Source organism: Salvelinus alpinus, chromosome 2 (genome assembly GCF_045679555.1).
Source record: "Salvelinus alpinus chromosome 2, SLU_Salpinus.1, whole genome shotgun sequence".
Taxonomy (NCBI): Eukaryota; Metazoa; Chordata; class Actinopteri; order Salmoniformes; family Salmonidae; genus Salvelinus; species Salvelinus alpinus.
In genome coordinates this window covers 98,366,938-98,388,475 of record NC_092087.1, presented here as the reverse complement: position 1 = coordinate 98,388,475, position 21,538 = coordinate 98,366,938, and the positions used below count along the sequence as shown (strand labels likewise).

The 21,538-nt window shown below is 51.4% G+C and overlaps 1 protein-coding gene across 6 annotated transcripts in view; it reads right to left on the bottom strand.

Moving 5' to 3' along the window:
- Nucleotides 1–1,656: 1,656 nt before the first annotated feature.
- Nucleotides 1,657–21,538, bottom strand: part of LOC139568371 (mitotic spindle assembly checkpoint protein MAD1-like) — a 122,202-nt gene continuing 102,320 nt past the window's right edge. For all 6 annotated transcript variants that reach the window (XM_071390148.1, XM_071390149.1, XM_071390150.1 and 3 more), the window contains one exon: nt 1,657–5,112. In XM_071390148.1, the coding sequence (XP_071246249.1) occupies nt 4,945–5,112 (168 nt within the window). In that variant the 3' untranslated portion in view covers nt 1,657–4,944. The remainder of the gene's footprint in view (nt 5,113–21,538) is intronic.

Sequence of the window (21,538 nt, the reverse complement as noted above, 5' to 3'; positions counted from 1 at the left end):
GCTAACCCAAACCTCAGTGTAGCTCGCCAGCTATCCCAAACCTCAGCGTAGCTCGCCAGCTAACCCAAACCTCAGTGTAGCTCGCTAGCTAACCCAAACCTCAGTGTAGCTCGCCAGCTAACCCAAACCTCAGTGTAGCTCGCCAGCTAACCAAACCTCAGTGTAGCTCGCCAGCTAACCCAAACCTCAGTGTAGCTCGCTAGCTAACCCACACCTCAGTGTAGCTCGCTAGCTAACCCAAACCTCAGTGTAGCTCGCCAGCTAACCCAAACCTCAGCGTAGCTCGCCAGCTAACCCAAACCTCAGTGTAGCTCGTCAGCTAACCCAAACCTAACCCAAACCTCAGCGTAGCTCGCCAGCTATCCCAAACCTCAGCGTAGCTCGCCAGCTATCCCAAACCTCAGTGTAGCTCGCCAGCTATCCCAAACCTCAGTGTAGCTCGTCAGCTAACCCAAACCTAACCCAAACCTCAGTGTAGCTCACCAGCTAACTCAAACCTCATTGTAGCTCGCCAGCTAACCCAAACCTCAGTGTAGCTCGCCAGCTAACCCAAACCTAACCCAAACCTCAGTGTAGCTCGCCAGCTAACCCAAACCTCAGTGTAGCTCGCCAGCTAACCCAAACCTAACCCAAACCTCAGGGTAGCTCGCCAGCTTACCTAAACATCAGTGTAGCTAGCCAGCTAACCCAAACCTCAGTGTAGCTCGCTAGCTAACCCAAACCTAACCCAAACCTCAGTGTAGCTCGCCAGCTAACCCAAACCTCAGTGTAGCTCGCCAGCTAACCCAAACCTCAGTGTAGCTCGCCAGCTAACCCAAACCTCAGTGTAGCTCGCTAGCTAACCCAAACCTAGCCCAAACCTCAGTGTAGCTCGCCAGCTAACCCAAACCTCAGTGTAGCTCGCTAGCTAACCCAAACCTAAGCGTAGCTCGCCAGCTAACCCAAACCTCAGTGTAGCTCGCCAGCTAACCCAAACCTCAGTGTAGCTCGCTAGCTAACCCAAACCTAAGCGTAGCTCGCCAGCTAACCCAAACCTCAGTGTAGCTCGCCAGCTAACCCAAACCTCAGTGTAGCTCGCCAGCTAACCCAAACCTCAGTGTAGCTCGCTAGCTAACCCAAACCTAGCCCAAACCTCAGTGTAGCTCGCCAGCTAACCCAAACCTCAGTGTAGCTCGCTAGCTAACCCAAACCTAAGCGTAGCTCGCCAGCTAACCCAAACCTCAGTGTAGCTCGCCAGCTAACCCAAACCTCAGTGTAGCTCGCTAGCTAACCCAAACCTAACCCAAACCTCAGCGTAGCTCACTAGCTAACCCAAACCTCAGCGTAGCTCGCCAGCTAACCCAAACCTCAGTGTAGCTCACCAGCTAACCCAAACCTCAGTGTAGCTCACCAGCTATTCAGAGAAAGAGGGAGAGTAAACCTCACCTCACACCACACCTCACCCCACACCTCACCCCACCCCTCCCCTCACCTCACCTCACCACACACCTCACCCCACACCTCACCTCACCCCACACCTCACCTCACCCCACCCCTCACCTTACACCTCACCTTACACCTCACCCCACCTTACACCTCACCCCACCCCTCACCTTACACCTCACCCCACCTCACCTCACCCCACCTCACACCTCACACACGGACAAACACGTCTAGTTAGATTAGTTATTTATTAACCCAATTCACGTCTGAAATAACATTCAGCCAACCATTGGGGAGCCAGGCCAGCCAATCAGAATGAGTTTTACCCCACAAAAGTAATTCCTTACAGACAGAAATACTCCTCAGTTTAATAAGCTGTCCGGGCGGCTGGTCTCAGACGATCCTGCAGGTGAAGAAGCCGGATGTGGAGGTCCTGGTCCGGCGTGGTTACACGCGGTCTGCGGTTGTGAGGCCGGTTGGACGTACTGACAAATTCTCTAAAACGACATCGCGGCTTACGGTAGAGAAATGTTTACTAAATACTTGACATGTTGCGTTTCTATTTCTGTTCAGAAATGGGATTCAGAAAACAAAACAAACTAAGAGGCAGGAAGTAATAAAGCTGTTTGTTCTAATGACAAATCAACTCATTCAGGTTAGACCTTTTCCGCTGCTTTCCATTTACAAGAAAATGACAAGATGATAGTTGTGTGTCGCTGTTTAAAATAACAAGATGATAGTTGTGTGTCGCTGTTTAAAATAACAAGATGATAGTTGTGTGTCGCTGTTTAAAATGACAAGATGATAGTTGTGTGTCGCTGTTTAAAATGACATTCGGCTGTGTGTCCAACATGAAGCCATATGAACCTTCTGCAGAAAAACAACAGCTTTGGAGCAAAGATCAACACAGGAAGTAGTGAAACAATAACAGAACACCTGACTGAAGGTTACAGAGATCACACTATATAAAGACACAGGAAGTAGTGAAACAATAACAGAACACCTGACTGAAGGTTACAGAGATCACACTATATAAAGACACAGGAAGTAGTGAAACAATAACAGAACACCTGACTGAAGGTTACAGAGATCACACTATATAAAGACACAGGAAGTAGTGAAACAATAACAGAACACCTGACTGAAGTTTACAGAGATCACACTATATAAAGACACAGGGAGTAGTGAAACAATAACAGAACACCTGACTGAAGGTTACAGAGATCACACTATATAAAGACACAGGAAGTAGTGAAACAATAACAGCACACCTGACTGAAGGTTACAGAGATCACACTATATAAAGACACAGGAAGTAGTGAAACAATAACAGAACACCTGACTGAAGGTTACAGAGATCACACTATATAAAGACACAGGAAGTAGTGAAACAATAACAGAACACCTGACTGAAGGTTACAGAGATCACACTATATAAAGACACAGGAAGTAGTGAAACAATAACAGAACACCTGACTGAAGGTTACAGAGATCACACTATATAAAGACACAGGAAGTAGTGAAACAATAACAGAACACCTGACTGAAGGTTACAGAGATCACACTATATAAAGACACAGGCTGTCACCCTAATCCCTATATAGTGCACTACCTTCAGGCTCTTGTAGTGCACTATATAGGGAATAGGGTGCCATTTGTGACAGACTAAGAGAATTGACGTAAGTCTAGACAGCGACTCCCTTTATTCAACTCTATATTATTATCATCAGAGTCCATCGCACAGCTGTGTGAGTCAGACCATGACATCACAGGTCAGATAGTGAGGTCATAGGTCACATGACGACATAACAGGTCAGACAACAATGACAGATCTAGGATCAGCGTCCCCTCCCCCAATCCTAACCCTTATGTGAAGAGGTCAAGGCAATGACATCACATGTCAAACAATGAGGTCACAGGTCATATAACATCACAGGATACCCTCAACCCCGGGGGGTCAAGTCAGACCGTGGTCTGTCGGCTGAAGAGGTCGAGGGTCAAGTCAGACCGTGTTCTGTCGGCTGAAGAGGTCGAGGGTCAAGTCAGACCGTGGTCTGTCGGCTGAAGAGGTCGAGGGTCAAGTCAGACCGTGGTCTGTCGGCTGAAGAGGTCGAGGGTCAAGTCAGACCGTGGTCTGTCGGCTGAAGAGGTCGAGGGTCAAGTCAGACCGTGGTCTGTCGGCTGAAGAGGTCGAGGGTCAAGTCAGACCGTGGTCTGTCGGCTGAAGAGGTCGAGGGTCAAGTTAGAACGTGGTCTGTCGGCTTAAGAGGTCGAGGGTCAAGTCAGACCGTGGTCTGTCGGCTGAAGAGGTCGAGGGTCACAGCAGACCGTGGTCTGTCGGCTGAAGAGGTCGAGGGTCAAGTCAGACCGTGGTCTGTCGGCTGAAGAGGTCGAGGGTCAAGTCAGACCGTGGTCTGTCGGCTGAAGAGGTCGAGGGTCAAGTCAGACCGTGGTCTGCCGGCTGAAGAGGTCGAGGGTCAAGTCAGACCGTCGTCTGTCGGCTGAAGAGGTCGAGGGTCAAGTCAGACCGTGGTCTGCCGGCTGAAGAGGTCGAGGGTCAAGTCAGACCGTGATCTGTCGGCTGAAGAGGTCGAGGGTCAAGTCAGACCGTGGTCTGTCGGCTGAAGAGGTCGAGGGTCAAGTCAGACCGTGGTCTGTCGGCTGAAGAGGTCGAGGGTCAAGTCAGACCGTGGTCTGTCGGCTGAAGAGGTCGAGGGTCACAGCAGACCGTGGTCTGCCGGATGAAGAGGTCGAGGGTCAAGTCAGACCGTGGTCTGTCGGCTGAAGAGGTCGAGGGTCAAGTTAGAACGTGGTCTGTCGGCTTAAGAGGTCGAGGGTCAAGTCAGACCGTGGTCTGTCGGCTGAAGAGGTCGAGGGTCACAGCAGACCGTGGTCTGTCGGCTGAAGAGGTCGAGGGTCAAGTCAGACCGTGGTCTGTCGGCTGAAGAGGTCGAGGGTCAAGTCAGACCGTGGTCTGTCGGCTGAAGAGGTCGAGGGTCAAGTCAGACCGTGGTCTGCCGGCTGAAGAGGTCGAGGGTCAAGTCAGACCGTGGTCTGTCGGCTGAAGAGGTCGAGGGTCAAGTCAGACCGTGGTCTGCCGGCTGAAGAGGTCGAGGGTCAAGTCAGACCGTGATCTGTCGGCTGAAGAGGTCGAGGGTCAAGTCAGACCGTGGTCTGTCGGCTGAAGAGGTCGAGGGTCAAGTCAGACCGTGGTCTGTCGGCTGAAGAGGTCGAGGGTCAAGTCAGACCGTGGTCTGTCGGCTGAAGAGGTCGAGGGTCACAGCAGACCGTGGTCTGCCGGATGAAGAGGTCGAGGGTCAAGTCAGACCGTGGTCTGTCGGCTGAAGAGGTCGAGGGTCACAGCAGACCGTGGTCTGCCGGCTGAAGAGGTCGAGGGTCACAGCAGACAGTGGTCTGTCGGCTGAAGAGGTCGAGGGTCAAGTCAGACCGTGGTCTGTCGGCTGAAGAGGTCGAGGGTCAAGTCAGACCGTGGTCTGTCGGCTGAAGAGGTCGAGGGTCAAGTCAGACCGTGGTCTGCCGGCTGAAGAGGTCGAGGGTCACAGCAGAGAGGAAGGCTGGGATGCTCTTCTGGTGATGCAGGTGGAGGTCCACCATCTCTCTCAGGGTTCTACTGAAGTCTGTCTCCATCAGCTGCATACTGCCTCCACTGCCCACAACACCTCCACTGGCCTGGAGGAGAGAGAGGACGAGAGATAGAGAAGAGACAGGGAGAAGGGGTCAGTTAGAAGGACACTACATATATAAACTCAGCAAAAAAAGAAACGTCCCTTTTTCAGTTCAAAGATAATCCAAATAACGTCACACATCTTCATAGTAAAGGGTTTAAACACTGTTTCCCATGCTTGTTCAATGAACCATAAACAATTAATGAACATGCACCTGTGGAACAGTCGTTAAGACACTAACAGCTTACAGACGGTAGGCAATTAAGGTCCCAGTTACGAAAACTTAGGACACTAAAGAGGTTTTTCTACTAACTCTGAAAAACATCAAAAGAAAGATTCCCAGGGTCCCTGCTCATCTGCGTGAACGTGCTGCAAGGAGGCATGAGGACTGCAGAAAAATTACAATGTCTGTACTGTGAGACGCCTAAGACAGAGCTACAGGGAAACAGGACGGACAGCTGATCGTCCTCGCAGTGGCAGACCACGTGTAACAACACCTGCACAGAACCGGTACATGGCAACATCACACCTGCGGGACAGGTACAGGACGGCAACAACAAACTGCCCGAGTTACACCAGGAACGCACAATCCCTCCATCAGTGCTCAGACTGTCCGCAAGAGGCTGAGAGAGGCTGGACTGAGGGGTTGTAGGCCTGTTGTAAGGCAGGTCCTCACCAGACATCACCGGCAACAACGTCGCCCATGGGCACAAAACCACCGTCGCTGGACCAGACAGGACTGGCAAAAAAGTGCTCTTCACTGATGAGTTGCGGTTTTGTCTCACCAGGGGTGATGGTCGGATTCGCGTTTATCGTCGAAGGAATGAGCGTTACACCGAGGCCTGTACTCTGGAGCGGGATCAATTTGGAGTTGGAGGGTCCGTCATGGTCTGGGGCGGTGTGTCACAGCATCATCGGACTGAGCTTGTTGTCATTGCAAGCAATCTCAACGCTGTGCATTACAGGGAAGACATCCTCATCCCTCATGTGGTACCCTTCCTGCAGGCTCATCCTGACATGACCCTCCAGCATGACAATGCCACCAGCCATACTGCTCATTCTGTGCGTGATTTCCTGCAAGACAGGAATGTCAGTGTTCTGCCATGGCCAGCGAAGAGCCCGGATCTCAATCCCATTGAGCACGTCTGGGACCTGTTGGATCGGAGGGTGAGGGGCTGGGGCCATCCCCCCCAGAAATGTCTGGGAACCTGCAGGTGCCTTAGTGGAAGAGTGGGGTAACATCTCACAGCAAGAACTGGCAAATCTGGTGCAGTCCATGAGGAGGAGATGCACTGCAGTACTTAATGCAGCTGGTGGCCACACCGGATACTGACTGTTTTTGATTTTGACCCTCCCTTTGCTCAGGGACACATTATTCCATTTCTGTTAGTCACATGTCTGTGGAACTTGTTCAGTTTATGTCTCAGTTGTTGAATATTATTATGTTCATACCAATATTTACACGTGTTAAGTTTGCTGAAAATAAACACAGTTGACAGTGAGAGGACGGTTATTCTTTGCTGAGTTTATATACAGCAGTATGTGGAAAAGTCTTCAAATTAGTGGATTCGGCTATTTCAGCCTCACCCGTTGCTGACAGGTGTATAAAATCGAGCACACAGCCATGCAATCTCCATAGACAAACATTGGCAGTAGAATGGCCTTACTGAAGAGCTCCGTGACTTTCAACGTGGCACCGTCATAGGATGCCACCTTTCCAACAAGTCAGTTTGTCATATTTTAGCCCTGCTAGAGCTTCCCCGGTCAACTGTAAGTGCTGTTATTGTGAAGTGGAAACGTCTAGGAGCAACAACGGCTCAGCCGTGAAGTGGTAGACCACACAAGCTCACAGAACGGGAAGTCCATACAAATATTTTTGTCGAGATCGGTGCGGAAGAACTTGACTGGCCTGCACAGAGCCCTGACCTCAACCCCATCGAACACCTTTTGGATGAATTGGAATGCCAACTGCGAGCCAGGCCTAATCGCCCGACCTCACTAATGCTCTTGTGGCTGAATGGAAGCAAGTCCCTGCAGCAATGTTCCAACATCTAGTGGAAAGCCTTCCCAGAAGAGGAGGTTGTTATAGCAGCAAAGGGGGGACCAACTCCATATTAATGACCATGATTTTGGAATGAGATTTTGGAATGATGTCAACTTTTGGAACAGAAGCCTCATCTCTCCTGGACTGGAGTAGAAAGCCCTGTTGTAGGACTCCACCCACACACCCACACACACACACACACACACACACACACACACACACACACACACACACACACACACACACACACACACACACACACACACACACACACACAGCGTCAAGAGGGAGAGAGCATTAACTTTAGAAGTGAGAAAAGAAAATCAATTTAGAAGTTGTTTGTTGTTTATGGGAACCTGTTTGTGTGAGCGGTGGGTTGAGTCGGTGAAATGGGAAGAAATTCAGGGTGGATTAATTAAATAAATACCACGCCGCTCAGAGCGAAATGAGGAGAGGGAGGAGGAAGTAATTAAAGAAACGCAGGGAGGAGAGGAAGAGATAGAGGGAGAGAAGAGAAGGGAGAGAGAGAGAGAGAGAGAGAGAGAGCACGTCTACCCAGTCAACTTTTCCATTCACAACCATCCCTCTTTGTCCATCTCTCTCCCCCATTCTGTTTCTCTCCTCCTGTCTGTAAGCCCATCTGGAAAGTTCTGCCATATAGATCTCTCTCTCCCTGAACACACCACCACACACCTGGGTCTCTCTCTCTCTCTCTCTCTCTCTCTCCTGAACACACCACCACACACCTGGGTCTCTCTCTCTCTCTCTCCCTCCCTGAACACACCACCACACACCTGGGTCTCTCTCTCTCCCTGAACACACCAGCACACACCTGGGTCTCTCTCTCTCTCTCCCTGAACACACCACCACACACCTGGGTCTCTCTCTCTCTCTCTCTCCCTCCCTGAACACACCACCACACACCTGGGTCTCTCTCTCTCTCTCCCTGAACACCACCACACACCTGGGTCTCTCTCTCTCTCTCCCTGAACACACCACCACACACCTGGGTCTCTCTCTCTCTCCCTGAACACACCACCACACACACCTGGGTCTCTCTCTCTCTCTCCCTGAACACACCACCACACACCTGGGTCTCTCTCTCTCCCTCCCTGAACACACCACCACACACCTGGGTCTCTCTCTCTCTCCCTGAACACACCACCACACACCTGGGTCTCTCTCTCTCTCTCCCTGAACACCACCACACACCTGGGTCTCTCTCTCTCTCTCCCTGAACACACCACCACACACCTGGGTCTCTCTCTCTCTCCTGAACACACCACCACACACCTGGGTCTCTCTCTCTCTCTCCCTGAACACCACCACACACCTGGGTCTCTCTCTCTCTCCCTGAACACACCACCACACACCTGGGTCTCTCTCTCTCTCCCTGAACACACCAACACACACCTGGGTCTCTCTCTCTCTCTCCCTGTACACACCACCACACACACCTGGGTCTCTCTCTCTCCCTGTACACACCACCACCACACACCTGGGTCTCTCTCTCTCCCTCCCTGAACACACCACCACACACCTGGAGGTCGCCATGGGAACCAGGGCCGGTGTTCTAGAGCCCCGAGGACTTCACAGAACACTCCATCGAGTTATACTCTGTGAAAATGTCTCTACTGTAGTCTTTTCCCCCGTCCCATGCTGAAGAATCCATAAACATCATACACACATTGATATATGAGAACGTTTCCCTCTGAAGTCAGTGGTCATGTGACGCTCCGTTGGTAGAGTATGGCACAGGAAACGCCAAGGATTGTGGGTTGGATTCCCGCCTGGTCCCCCCCCCCATCTGAAGACTGCATGCACCCCCATGACTAAGTCACTTTGGATAATGGGGTCTGCTGAATGGCACGTCACTATTACTTCAACTCTGACTATAAACACTAAATAATGTCAACTATATAGAAATCTTTACATACACATGTTTTATCTTGTGGTAGAAAGGCCAGTGAGGGAGAGAGAGATGGAGGGAGAGAGAGATGGATCGAGAGAGACGGGAGAGAGATGGAGGGAGAGAGAGATGGATGGAGAGAGACGGGAGAGAGATGGAGGGAGAGAGAGATGGAGGGAGACAGGAGAGAGATGGAGGGAGAGAGAAGGATAGAGAGACGGGAGAGAGATGGAGGGAGAGAGAGATGGAGGGAGAGAGAGATGGATAGAGAGACGGGAGAGAAATGGAGGGAGAGAGAGATGGAGGGAGACGGGAGAGAAATGGAGGGAGAGAGATGGAGGGAGACGGGAGAGAAATGGAGGGAGAGAGAGATGGAGGGAGACGGGAGAGAAATGGAGGGAGAGAGAGATGGAGGGAGACGGGAGAGAAATGGAGGGAGAGAGAGATGGAGGGAGACGGGAGAGAAATGGATGGAGAGAGAGATGGATGGGGAGAAAGAGAAGAGGGAGAGAGGAGGGAGAGAGAGATGGATGGGGAGAAAGAGAAGAGGGAGAGAGGAGGGAGAGAGAGATGGATGGAGAGAGATGGATGGAGAGAAAGAGAAGAGGGAGAGAGGAGGGAGAGAGAGATGGATGGAGGGAGAGACTGGAGAGAGAGACTAAGTCACTTTGGATAATGGGGTCTGCTGAATGTCAAGTTAATATTACTTAAACTGACTATAAACACTAAATAATGTCAACTATATAGAAATCATTACATACAAAATGTTTTATCTTGTGGTAGAAAGGCCAGTGAGGGAGAGAGAAGGAGGGAGAGAGATGGAGGGAGAGAGATGGATGGAGAGAGAGACAGGAGAGAGAGACGGGAGAGAGAGATGGAGGGAGAGAGAGACAGGAGAGAGAGACGTGAGAGAGAGAGATGGAGGGAGAGAGATGGAGAGAAGAGAGATGGAGGGAGAGAGAGACAGATGGAGGGAGAGAGAGATGGAGGGAGAGACAGATGGAGGGAGAGAGAGATGGAGAGAAGACAGCACTAGGCCCAGAGGGTATTGATTAACATGCACCACAATGTCATTGATTATCTCCTTCCTCTCTTCAATGGCAGGAAAAACACAGGAAAGGAATCATATTTCATTTAAAGGTCAGAAGTGGGTTTTTCTTCAAAAAGGGATTTATTCAAATAGTGTGTGTGTTCTCAGTGTGTGTGTGTGTGTGGATTTATTCAAATAGGGACCTTATCAACGCCTGTTAGCATATTCATGACTCCCCAAAACGTGTTATGAACAAGTCCTGACCTTTATCAAATCAACAAGTTGTTGTTTAATAACAACACAATACCTTCACTATGTCAGTCCAGGGTGCTCCTTTCCCCAATGCCCTCCTCTCCCTCTCCTTCCTCCTCCATCCTCCTCTCCCTCTCCTTCCTCCTCCATCCTCTCCTTCCTCCTCCTCCATCCTCTCCTTCCTCCTCCTCCATCCTCTCCTTCCTCCTCCATCATCCTCTCCTTCCTCCTCCATCATCTTCTTGTCAGTCCAGGGTGCTCCTTTCCCCCATGCCCTCCTCTCCCTCTCCTTCCCTCCTCCTCCATCCTCCTCTCACTCTCCTTCCTCCTCTCACTCTCCTTCCTCCCCTCACTCTTCTCCCTCTCCTTCCTCCTCTCACTCTCCTTCCTCCTCCTCTCACTCTTCTCCCTTTCCTTTCTCCTCTCACTCTCCTTCCTCCCCTCACTCTTCTCCCTCTCACTCTCCTTCCTCCTCTCCCTCTCCTTCCTCCCCTCACTCTTCTCCCTCTCACTCTCCTTCCTCCTCTCACTCTCCTTCCTCCCCTCACTCTTCTCCCTCTCCTTCCTCCTCTCACTCTTCTCCTCTCTCCCTCTCCTCTCCTTCCTCCTCTCCCTCTCCTTCCTCCCCTCACTCTTCTCCCTCTCACTCTCCTTCCTCCTCTCCCTCTCCTTCCTCCCCTCACTCTTCTTCCTCTCACTCTCCTTCCTCCTCTCCCTCTCCTTCCTCCCCTCACTCTTCTCCCTCTTCTCCCTCTCACTCTCCTTCCTCCCCTCACTCTCCTTCCTCCCCTCACTCTTCTCCCTCTCACTCTCCTTCCTCCTCTCCCTCTCCTTCCTCCCCTCACTCTTCTCCCTCTCCCATCTCCCTCCTCATCTGTATTTCTAGTTAAAGGAAATCGGTGGTTGGTGGATTAGAATGCGGGACGTCACATGGCAGTCACCTCAGCCAACCAGAGACGAGGCTGCTGCGGAATGCCAATCCACCAATCACGTCATCACATCCTGGGGTACATTCCCTCTCAGACTGGACACACAGGAAGACTGTGACGTACACACACCCATGTGCGCACACACACACACACACACACACACACACACACACACACACACACACACACACACACACACACACACACACACACACACACACACACACACACACACACACACACACAGTCTCAGGGGGTCACTAAGTGACAGCTTTGTGATGGTAAATCTTGTAGTATAAGTAGTCTAGGGTAATGTGTGAAGGTTGAGCTGACAGTCTTCTAGAATAAGGGGGGGTTACCAGGTCAGAGTGTGACGGGGGGTTACCAGGTCAGAGTGTGACGGGGGTTACCAGGTCAGAGTGTGACGGGGGTTACCAGGTCAGAGTGTGACGGGGGTTACCAGGTCAGAGTGTGACGGGGGTTACCAGGTCAGAGTGTGACGGGGGTTACCAGTTCAGAGTGTGACGGGGGTTACCAGGTCAGAGTGTGACGGGGGTTACCAGGTCAGAGTGTGACGGGGGTTACCAGGTCAGAGTGTGACGGGGGTTACCAGGTCAGAGTGTGACGGGGGTTACCAGGTCAGAGTGTGACGGGGGGTTACCAGGTCAGAGTGTGACGGGGGTTACCAGGTCAGAGTGTGACGGGGGTTACCAGGTCAGAGTGTGATGGGGGGTTACCAGGTCAACAGCTCCACTGCCTACTAATGAGTCTTCTATGTTCTCTCGTTCCTCTCTGTCTTTCCCTCAACCATCTCTCTCCTCTCATCTCCTCTCATCTCTGTCCTCTCCTCTCCTCTACATTAAACTTGACTATTCTCCCCTCGTCTGTCTTTCCCTCAACCATCTCTCTCTCCTCTCCTCTACATTAAACTTGACTATTCTCCCCTCGTCTGTCTTTCCCTCAACCATCTCTCTCCTCTCCTCTACATTAAACTTGACTATTCTCCCCTCGTCTTTCTTTCCCTCAACCATCTCTCTCATCTCTCTCCTCTCCTCTACATTAAACTTGACTATTCTCCCCTCGTCTTTCTTTCCCTCAACCATCTCTCTCATCTCTCTCCTCTTCGCTCCTCTACATTAAACTTGACTATTCTCCCCTCGTCTGTCTTTCCCTCAACCATCTCTCTCATCGCTCTCCTCTCTCTCTCCTCTCCTCTACATTAAACTTGACTATTCTCCCCTCGTCTGTCTTTCCCTCAACCATCTCTCCTCTCTCTCCTCTCCTCTCCTCTCCTCTCCTCTCCATTAAACTTGACTGTAACTTTTCACACCTAAGTGTTGCTACTTAGCATTCAAAACCACAATGTAATAGTGAGAAAATAAAAGGTCTCTTCTCTACCCTCTGCTCTCTTTCAGAGGAGAACGTAGTTCCTTTAAACGTCTGATGTCCGGGGTGTCCTGAGAACGAAAAGGTAAATACCACAGCCTTCTAGAACTACCTGACGACAGATATAACAGAGGGAGAGAAACAGAACGAGGGGGGGTTGGAGAGAGAGAAGAGAAAACAGAGGAGAGAGAGGGGGGGGAGGGGGCAAGAGAGAGAAGAGGGGGCAGAGAGAGAAGAGAAAACAGAGGAGAGAGGGGGGGGGGCAGAGAGAAAAGAGAAAACAGAGGAGAGAGGGGGAGGGGCAGAGAGAGAAGAGGGGGCAGAGAGAGAAGAGGGGCAGAGAGAGAAGAAGGGGCAGAGAGAGAAGAAGGGGCAGAGAGAGATGAGGGGGCAGAGAGAGAAGGGGGGGCAGAGAGAGAAGGGGGGGGCAGAGAGAGAAGGGGGGGCAGAGAGAGAAGAAGGGCCAGAGAGAGAAGATGGGCCAGAGAGAGAAGAGGGGGCGGAGAGAGAAGAGGGGCCGGAGAGAGAAGATGGGCCGGAGAGAGAAGAGGGGCCGGAGAGAGAAGAGGGGGCGGAGAGAGAAGAAGGGGCGGAGAGAGAAGAGGGGGCAGAGAGAGAAGAAGGGGCAGAGAGAGAAGAAGGGGCAGAGAGAGAAGAAGGGGCAGAGAGAGAAGAAGGGGCAGAGAGAGAAGAAGGGGCAGAGAGAGAAGAAGGGGCAGAGAGAGAAGAGGGGGCAGAGAGAGAAGAGGGGGCAGAGAGAGAAGAGGGGGCAGAGAGGGGGGTAGAAAGTGAGATGGAGTAACTAGATCTCTCCTATCTTTACCTCCCAAGTCTCAGACACCATTTAAGACAAAAGAACAGAGGTTTGTGATTGGCTGAAAGGAGAAAAACAGAAGGGATATTAATGGTATAATCAAAAATATGCAAATTAACTCCTGGTTTCAATTTAAATGCAGATTCTGATATTTAACATCTAGTAGAGAAGAGATGGATACACTAGAGACAGAAAGAGGAGAGAGGGGGAGGTAGAGAGACAGGGAGAACGAGGAGAGAGGGGGAGGTAGAGAGACAGAGAGAGAAAGAGGAGAGAGGGGGAGGTAGAGAGACAGGGAGAGAGGGGGAGGTAGAGAGACAGGGAGAGAGGGGGAGGTAGAAAGACAGGGAGAGAGGGGGAGGTAGAGAGACAGGGAGAGAGGGGGAGGTAGAGAGACAGGGAGAACGAGGAGAGAGGGGGAGGTAGAGAGACAGAGAGAGAAAGAGGAGAGAGGGGGAGGTAGAGAGACAGGGAGAGAGGGGGAGGTAGAGAGACAGGGAGAGAGGGGGAGGTAGAGAGACAGGGAGAGAGGGGGAGGTAGAGAGACAGGGAGAGAGGGGGAGGTAGAGAGAGGTAGAAAGAGGAGAGAGGGGGAGGTAGAGAGACAGGGAGAGAAGGGGAGGCAGAGAGACAGGGAGAGAGGGGGAGGTAGAGAGACAGGGAGAGAGGGGGAGGTAGAGAGAGGGAGAAAGAGGAGAGAGGGGGAGGTAGAGAGACAGGGAGAGAGGGGGAGGTAGAGAGACAGGGAGGTAGAGAGACAGGGAGAGAGGGGGAGGTAGAGAGACAGGGAGAGAGGGGGAGGTAGAGAGACAGGGAGAGAGGGGAAGGTAGAGAGACAGGGGGAGGTAGAGAGACAGGGAGAGAGGGGGAGGTAGAGAGACAGGGAGAGATGGGGAGGTAGAGAGACAGGGAGAGATGGGGGAGGTAGAGAGACAGGGAGAGATGGGGGAGGTAGAGAGACAGGGAGAGATGGGGGAGGTAGAGAGACAGGGAGAGAGGGGGAGGTAGAGAGACAGGGAGAGAGGGGGAGGTAGAGAGACAGGGAGAGAGGGGGAGATAGAGAGACAGGGAGAGAGGGGGAGGTAGAGAGACAGGGAGAGAGGGGGAGGCAGAGAGACAGGGAGAGAGGGGGAGGCAGAGAGACAGGGAGAGAGGGGGAGGCAGAGAGACAGGGAGAGAGGGGGAGGTAGAGAGACAGGGAGAGAGGGGGAGGCAGAGAGACAGGGAGGTCGAGCTCAGTTGGCAGAGAGACAGGGAGAGAGGGGGAGGCAGAGAAAGGGGCAGTGCCAGAATTATGTGGGTTTTGCCCTCGTTCTACACAGCTGATTCAAATAACCAAGTCATCATCAAGGGCAAACACCACAACGTGCACCCAGGGGCCCCCAGTCTAACCTCCAGCCCCTAGTCTAACCTCCAGCCACTAGTCTAACCTCCAGCCACTAGTCTAACCTCCAGCCACTAGTCTAACCTCCAGCCCCTAGTCTAACCTCCAGCCCCTAGTCTAACCTCCAGCCCCTAGTCTAACCTCCAGCCCCTAGTCTAACCTCCAGCCCCTAGTCTCACCTCCAGCCCCTAGTCTCACCTCCAGCCCCTAGTCTCACCTCCAGCCACTAGTCTCACCTCCAGCCACTAGTCTCACCTCCAGCCACTAGTCTCACCTCCAGCCCCTAGTCTAACCTCCAGCCCCTAGTCTAACCTCCAGCCCCTAGTCTAACCTCCAGCCCCTAGTCTAACCTCCAGCCCCTAGTCTAACCTCCAGCCCCTAGTCTAACCTCCAGCCCCTAGTCTCACCTCCAGCCCCTAGTCTCACCTCCAGCCCCTAGTCTCACCTCCAGCCCCTAGTCTCACCTCCAGCCCCTAGTCTCACCTCCAGCCCCTAGTCTCACCTCCAGCCCCTAGTCTCACCTCCAGCCACTAGTCTAACCTCCAGCTATAGCCAGCTATCTCCAGCCCCTATCCTGGACACCGTCTGAGAGGACTGACGGTAACACCATACCATCTGTTGACACCGTCTGAGAGGACTGACGGTAACACCGTACTATCTGTTGACACCGTCTGAGAGGACTGACGGTAACACCGTACTATCTGTTGACACCGTCTGAGAGGACTGACGGTAACACCATACCATCTGTTGACACCGTCTGAGTGGACTGACGGTAACACCGTACTATCTGTTGACACCGTCTGAGAGGACTGACGGTAACACCATACCATCTGTTGACACCGTCTGAGAGGACTGACGGTAACACCATACCATCTGTTGACACCGTCTGAGAGGACTGACGGTAACACCATACCATCTGTTGACACCGTCTGAGAGGACTGACGGTAACACCATACCATCTGTTGACACCGTCTGAGAGGACTGACGGTAACACCATACCATCTGTTGACACCGTCTGAGAGGACTGACGGTAACACCATACCATCTGTTGACACCGTCTGAGAGGACTGACGGTAACACCATACCATCTGTTGACACCGTCTGAGAGGACTGACGGTAACACCATACCATCTGTTGACACCGTCTGAGAGGACTGACGGTAACACCATACCATCTGTTGACACCGTCTGAGAGGACTGACGGTAACACCATACCATCTGTTGACACCGTCTGAGAGGACTGACGGTAACACCATACCATCTGTTGACACCGTCTGAGAGGACTGACGGTAACACCATACCATCTGTTGACACCGTCTGAGAGGACTGACGGTAACACCATACCATCTGTTGACACCGTCTGAGAGGACTGACGGTAACACCATACCATCTGTTGACACCGTCTGAGAGGACTGACGGTAACACCATACCATCTGTTGACACCGTCTGAGAGGACTGACGGTAACACCATACCATCTGTTGACACCGTCTGAGAGGACTGACGGTAACACCATACCATCTGTTGACACCGTCTGAGAGGACTGACGGTAACACCATACCATCTGTTGACACCGTCTGAGAGGACTGACGGTAACACCGTACCATCTGTTGACACCGTCTGAGGACTGACGGTAACACCATACTATCTGTTGACACCGTCTGAGAGGACTGACGGTAACACCATACCATCTGTTGACACCGTCTGAGAGGACTGACGGTAACACCGTACCATCTGTTGACACCGTCTGAGAGGACTGACGGTAACACCATACCATCTGTTGACACCGTCTGAGAGGACTGACGGTAACACCATACCATCTGTTGACACCGTCTGAGAGGACTGACGGTAACACCGTACCATCTGTTGACACCGTCTGAGAGGCCTGACGGTAACACCGTACCATCTGTTGACACCGTCTGAGAGGACTGACGGTAACACCGTACCATCTGTTGACACCGTCTGAGAGGACTGACGGTAACACCGTACCATCTGTTGACACCGTCTGAGAGGACTGACGGTAACACCATACCATCTGTTGACACCGTCTGAGAGGACTGACGGTAACACCGTACCATCTGTTGACACTGTCTGAGAGGACTGACGGTAACACCATACCATCTGTTGACACCGTCTGAGAGGACTGACGGTAACACCATACCATCTGTTGACACCGTCTGAGAGGACTGACGGTAACACCATACCATCTGTTGACACCGTCTGAGAGGACTGACGGTAACACCATACCATCTGTTGACACCGTCTGAGAGGACTGACGGTAACACCATACCATCTGTTGACACCGTCTGAGAGGACTGACGGTAACACCGTACCATCTGTTGACACCGTCTGAGGACTGACGGTAACACCATACTATCTGTTGACACCGTCTGAGAGGACTGACGGTAACACCATACCATCTGTTGACACCGTCTGAGAGGACTGACGGTAACACCGTACCATCTGTTGACACCGTCTGAGAGGACTGACGGTAACACCATACCATCTGTTGACACCGTCTGAGAGGACTGACGGTAACACCATACCATCTGTTGACACCGTCTGAGAGGACTGACGGTAACACCGTACCATCTGTTGACACCGTCTGAGAGGCCTGACGGTAACACCGTACCATCTGTTGACACCGTCTGAGAGGACTGACGGTAACACCGTACCATCTGTTGACACCGTCTGAGAGGACTGACGGTAACACCGTACCATCTGTTGACACCGTCTGAGAGGACTGACGGTAACACCATACCATCTGTTGACACCGTCTGAGAGGACTGACGGTAACACCGTACCATCTGTTGACACTGTCTGAGAGGACTGACGGTAACACCATACCATCTGTTGACACCGTCTGAGAGGACTGACGGTAACACCATACCATCTGTTGACACCGTCTGAGAGGACTGACGGTAACACCATACCATCTGTTGACACCGTCTGAGAGGACTGACGGTAACACCATACCATCTGTTGACACCGTCTGAGAGGACTGACGGTAACACCATACCATCTGTTGACACCGTCTGAGAGGACTGACGGTAACACCGTACCATCTGTTGACACCGTCTGAGAGGACTGACGGTAACACCGTACCATCTGTTGACACCGTCTGAGAGGACTGACGGTAACACCGTACCATCTGTTGACACCGTCTGAGAGGACTGACGGTAACACCATACCATCTGTTGACACCGTCTGAGAGGACTGACGGTAACACCGTACCATCTGTTGACACCGTCTGAGAGGACTGACGGTAACACCGTACTATCTGTTGACACCGTCTGAGAGGACTGACGGTAACACCGTACCATCTGTTGACACCGTCTGAGAGGACTGACGGTAACACCGTACCATCTGTTGACACCGTCTGAGAGGACTGACGGTAACACCGTACCATCTGTTGACACCGTCTGAGAGGACTGACGGTAACACCGTACCATCTGTTGACACCGTCTGAGAGGACTGACGGTAACACCGTACCATCTGTTGACACCGTCTGAGAGGACTGACGGTAACACCGTACCATCTGTTGACACCGTCTGAGAGGACTGACGGTAACACCGTACCATCTGTTGACACCGTCTGAGAGGACTGACGGTAACACCGTACCATCTGTTGACACCGTCTGAGAGGACTGACGGTAACACCGTACCATCTGTTGACACCGTCTGAGAGGACTGACGGTAACACCGTACCATCTGTTGACACCGTCTGAGAGGACTGACGGTAACACCGTACCATCTGTTGACACCGTCTGAGAGGACTGACGGTAACACCGTACCATCTGTTGACACCGTCTGAGAGGACTGACGGTAACACCATACCATCTGTTGACACCGTCTGAGAGGACTGACGGTAACACCGTACCATCTGTTGACACCGTCTGAGAGGCCAGTTATGTTTTGTTCAGGACTGAGAGGTGTGTGAGTGGCAGACCTGGGGGTATGGCATCTCGTATTCCCACATCATTATGTAGGAGTGTGTATAGACACCGCCATCCAACGGCAGGCTCAGTGTGTGTGTGTGTGTGACAGTGTGTCACCAGCGTCCAATGACAGGCTCTGGAGTATCAGGTTTCCACGGAGACAACAGACATATGTTCCAAACATCACCCAGAGGACACCCACACCAGAAATCACCCAGAGCTAAGAGACAACTGTCAGAAGACATCAGTCACACCCTCCCCTCTCCTCCCTCCCCTCTCCTCCCTCCACTCCACTCCCTCTCCTCCCTCCACTCCACCTCCTCCACTCCCTCCCTCTCCTCCACTCCCTCCCTCCACTCTACCTCCTCCACTCCCTCCCTCTCCTCCACTCCCTCCCTCCACTCTACCTCCTCCACTCCCTCCCTCTCCTCCACTCCCTCCCTCTCCTCCCTCTCCTCCCTCCACTCCACCTCCACTCCCTCCCTCTCCTCCCTCCACTCCCTCTCCTGGTACTCTGTGTATATAGCCAAGATATGACCTCGTACCCCTGCACATGGACTCAGTACTGGTACTGTGTATATAGCCAAGTTATGACCTCGTACCCCTACACGTCCACTCAGTACCGTGTGAATATAGCCAAGTTATGACCTTGTACTCCTGCACGTCCACTCAGTACCGTGTGTATATAGCCAAGTTATGACCTTGTACCCCTACACATGGACTCAGTACTGGTACCCCGTGTATATAGCCAAGTTATTACCTCGTACCCCTACACATGGACTCAGTACTGGTACTGTGTATATAGCCAAGTTATGACCTTGTACCCCTACACATGGACTCAGTACTGGTACTGTGTATATAACCAAGTTATTACCTCGTACCCCTACACATGGACTCAGTACTGGTACTGTGTATATAGCCAAGTTATGACCTTGTACCCCTACACATGGACTCAGTACTGGTACCCCGTGTATATAGCCAAGTTATGACCTCGTACCCCTGCACATGGACTCAGTACTGGTACTGTGTATATAATCAAGTTATTACCTCATACCCCTACACATGGACTCAGTACTGGTACTGTGTATATAATCAAGTTATTACCTCATACCCCTGCACATGGACTCAGTACTGGTACTGTGTATATAATCAAGTTATTACCTCGTACCCCTACACATGGACTCAGTACTGGTACTGTGTATATAATCAAGTTATTACCTCATACCCCTGCACATGGACTCAGTACTGGTACTGTGTATATAATCAAGTTATTACCTCGTACCCCTACACATGGACTCAGTACTGGTACTGTGTATATAATCAAGTTATTACCTCATACCCCTACACATGGACTCAGTACTGGTACTGTGTATATAATCAAGTTATTACCTCGTACCCCTACACATGGACTCAGTACTGGTACTGTGTATATAATCAAGTTATTACCTCATACCCCTGCATATAATTTGTAAGTCGCTCTGGATAAGAGCGTCTGCTAAATGACTTAAATGTAAATGTAAATGTAATATGGATTCATGGACCCCTACACATGTTAAGCCACCATCCCTGGGCTGTACGGGCCCATTATTTATGATGGAGATACGGCCATGTGAATCCTGTCCAATTAGAACCACTGTAGTTGGTTGGAGGTCATTTAGGAAAACTGGTATTTTAGAGTAGAATTAGGCAATAAAGGCCCGAGGGGGTGTGGTATATACCCAATATACCACGGCTAAGGGCTGTTCGTATGCAAGACGCATCGCTAGGATACAGCCCTTAGCAGTGGTATATTGGCCATATATCACAAACCCCTTAGGACCCTTATTGCTATTATAAACTGGTTACCAATGTAATTAGAGCAGTAAAAATAAATGTTTTGTCATACCCGTGGTATACGGTCTGATATACCACGGCTATCAGCCAATCAGCATTCAGGGCTGGAACCAGCCAGTTTATAATAGGTTATTAAATCCAGACATCTTCATGTGGAAGTTGCCTCCCTGTGTAAAGACTGAAAGGTCTCATTATAATGGGTTAGCCTGTCTCCCTGCTGGACATAATGTGTTCCTATGGGATTCTACCTGAACTGACATGGGTTCCTCTTACATTTCTTAAAATGGACACAAACAGAATATCAATATTGTAATCAGTAGACTTCAGATAACATTTGTTTTTTAGTGTTTTAAGTGTAAAGATGTGGCCATGTGAATCCATCCCTGGGCTGTTACCTACCAGAGTACCCCTGGTGACATCTATCCAACCAGTTACCTACCAGAGTACCCCTGGTGACATCTATCCAACCAGTTACCTACCAGAGTACCCCTGGTGACATCTATCCAACCAGTTACCTACCAGAGTACCCCTGGTGACATCTATCCAACCAGTTACCTACCAGAGTACCGCTGGTGACATCTATCCAACCAGTTACCTACCAGAGTACCCCTGGTGACATCTTTCCAACCAGTTACCTACCAGAGTACCGCTGGTGACATCTATCCAACCAGTTACCTACCAGAGTACCCCTGGTGACATCTATCCAACCAGTTACCTACCAGAGTACCCCTGGTGACATCTATCCAACCAGTTACCTACCAGAGTACCCCTGGTGACATCTATCCAACCAGTTACCTACCAGAGTACCCCTGGTGACATCTATCCAACCAGTTACCTACCAGAGTACCCCTGGTGACATCTATCCAACCAGTTACCTACCAGAGTACCCCTGGTGACATCTATCCAACCAGTTAC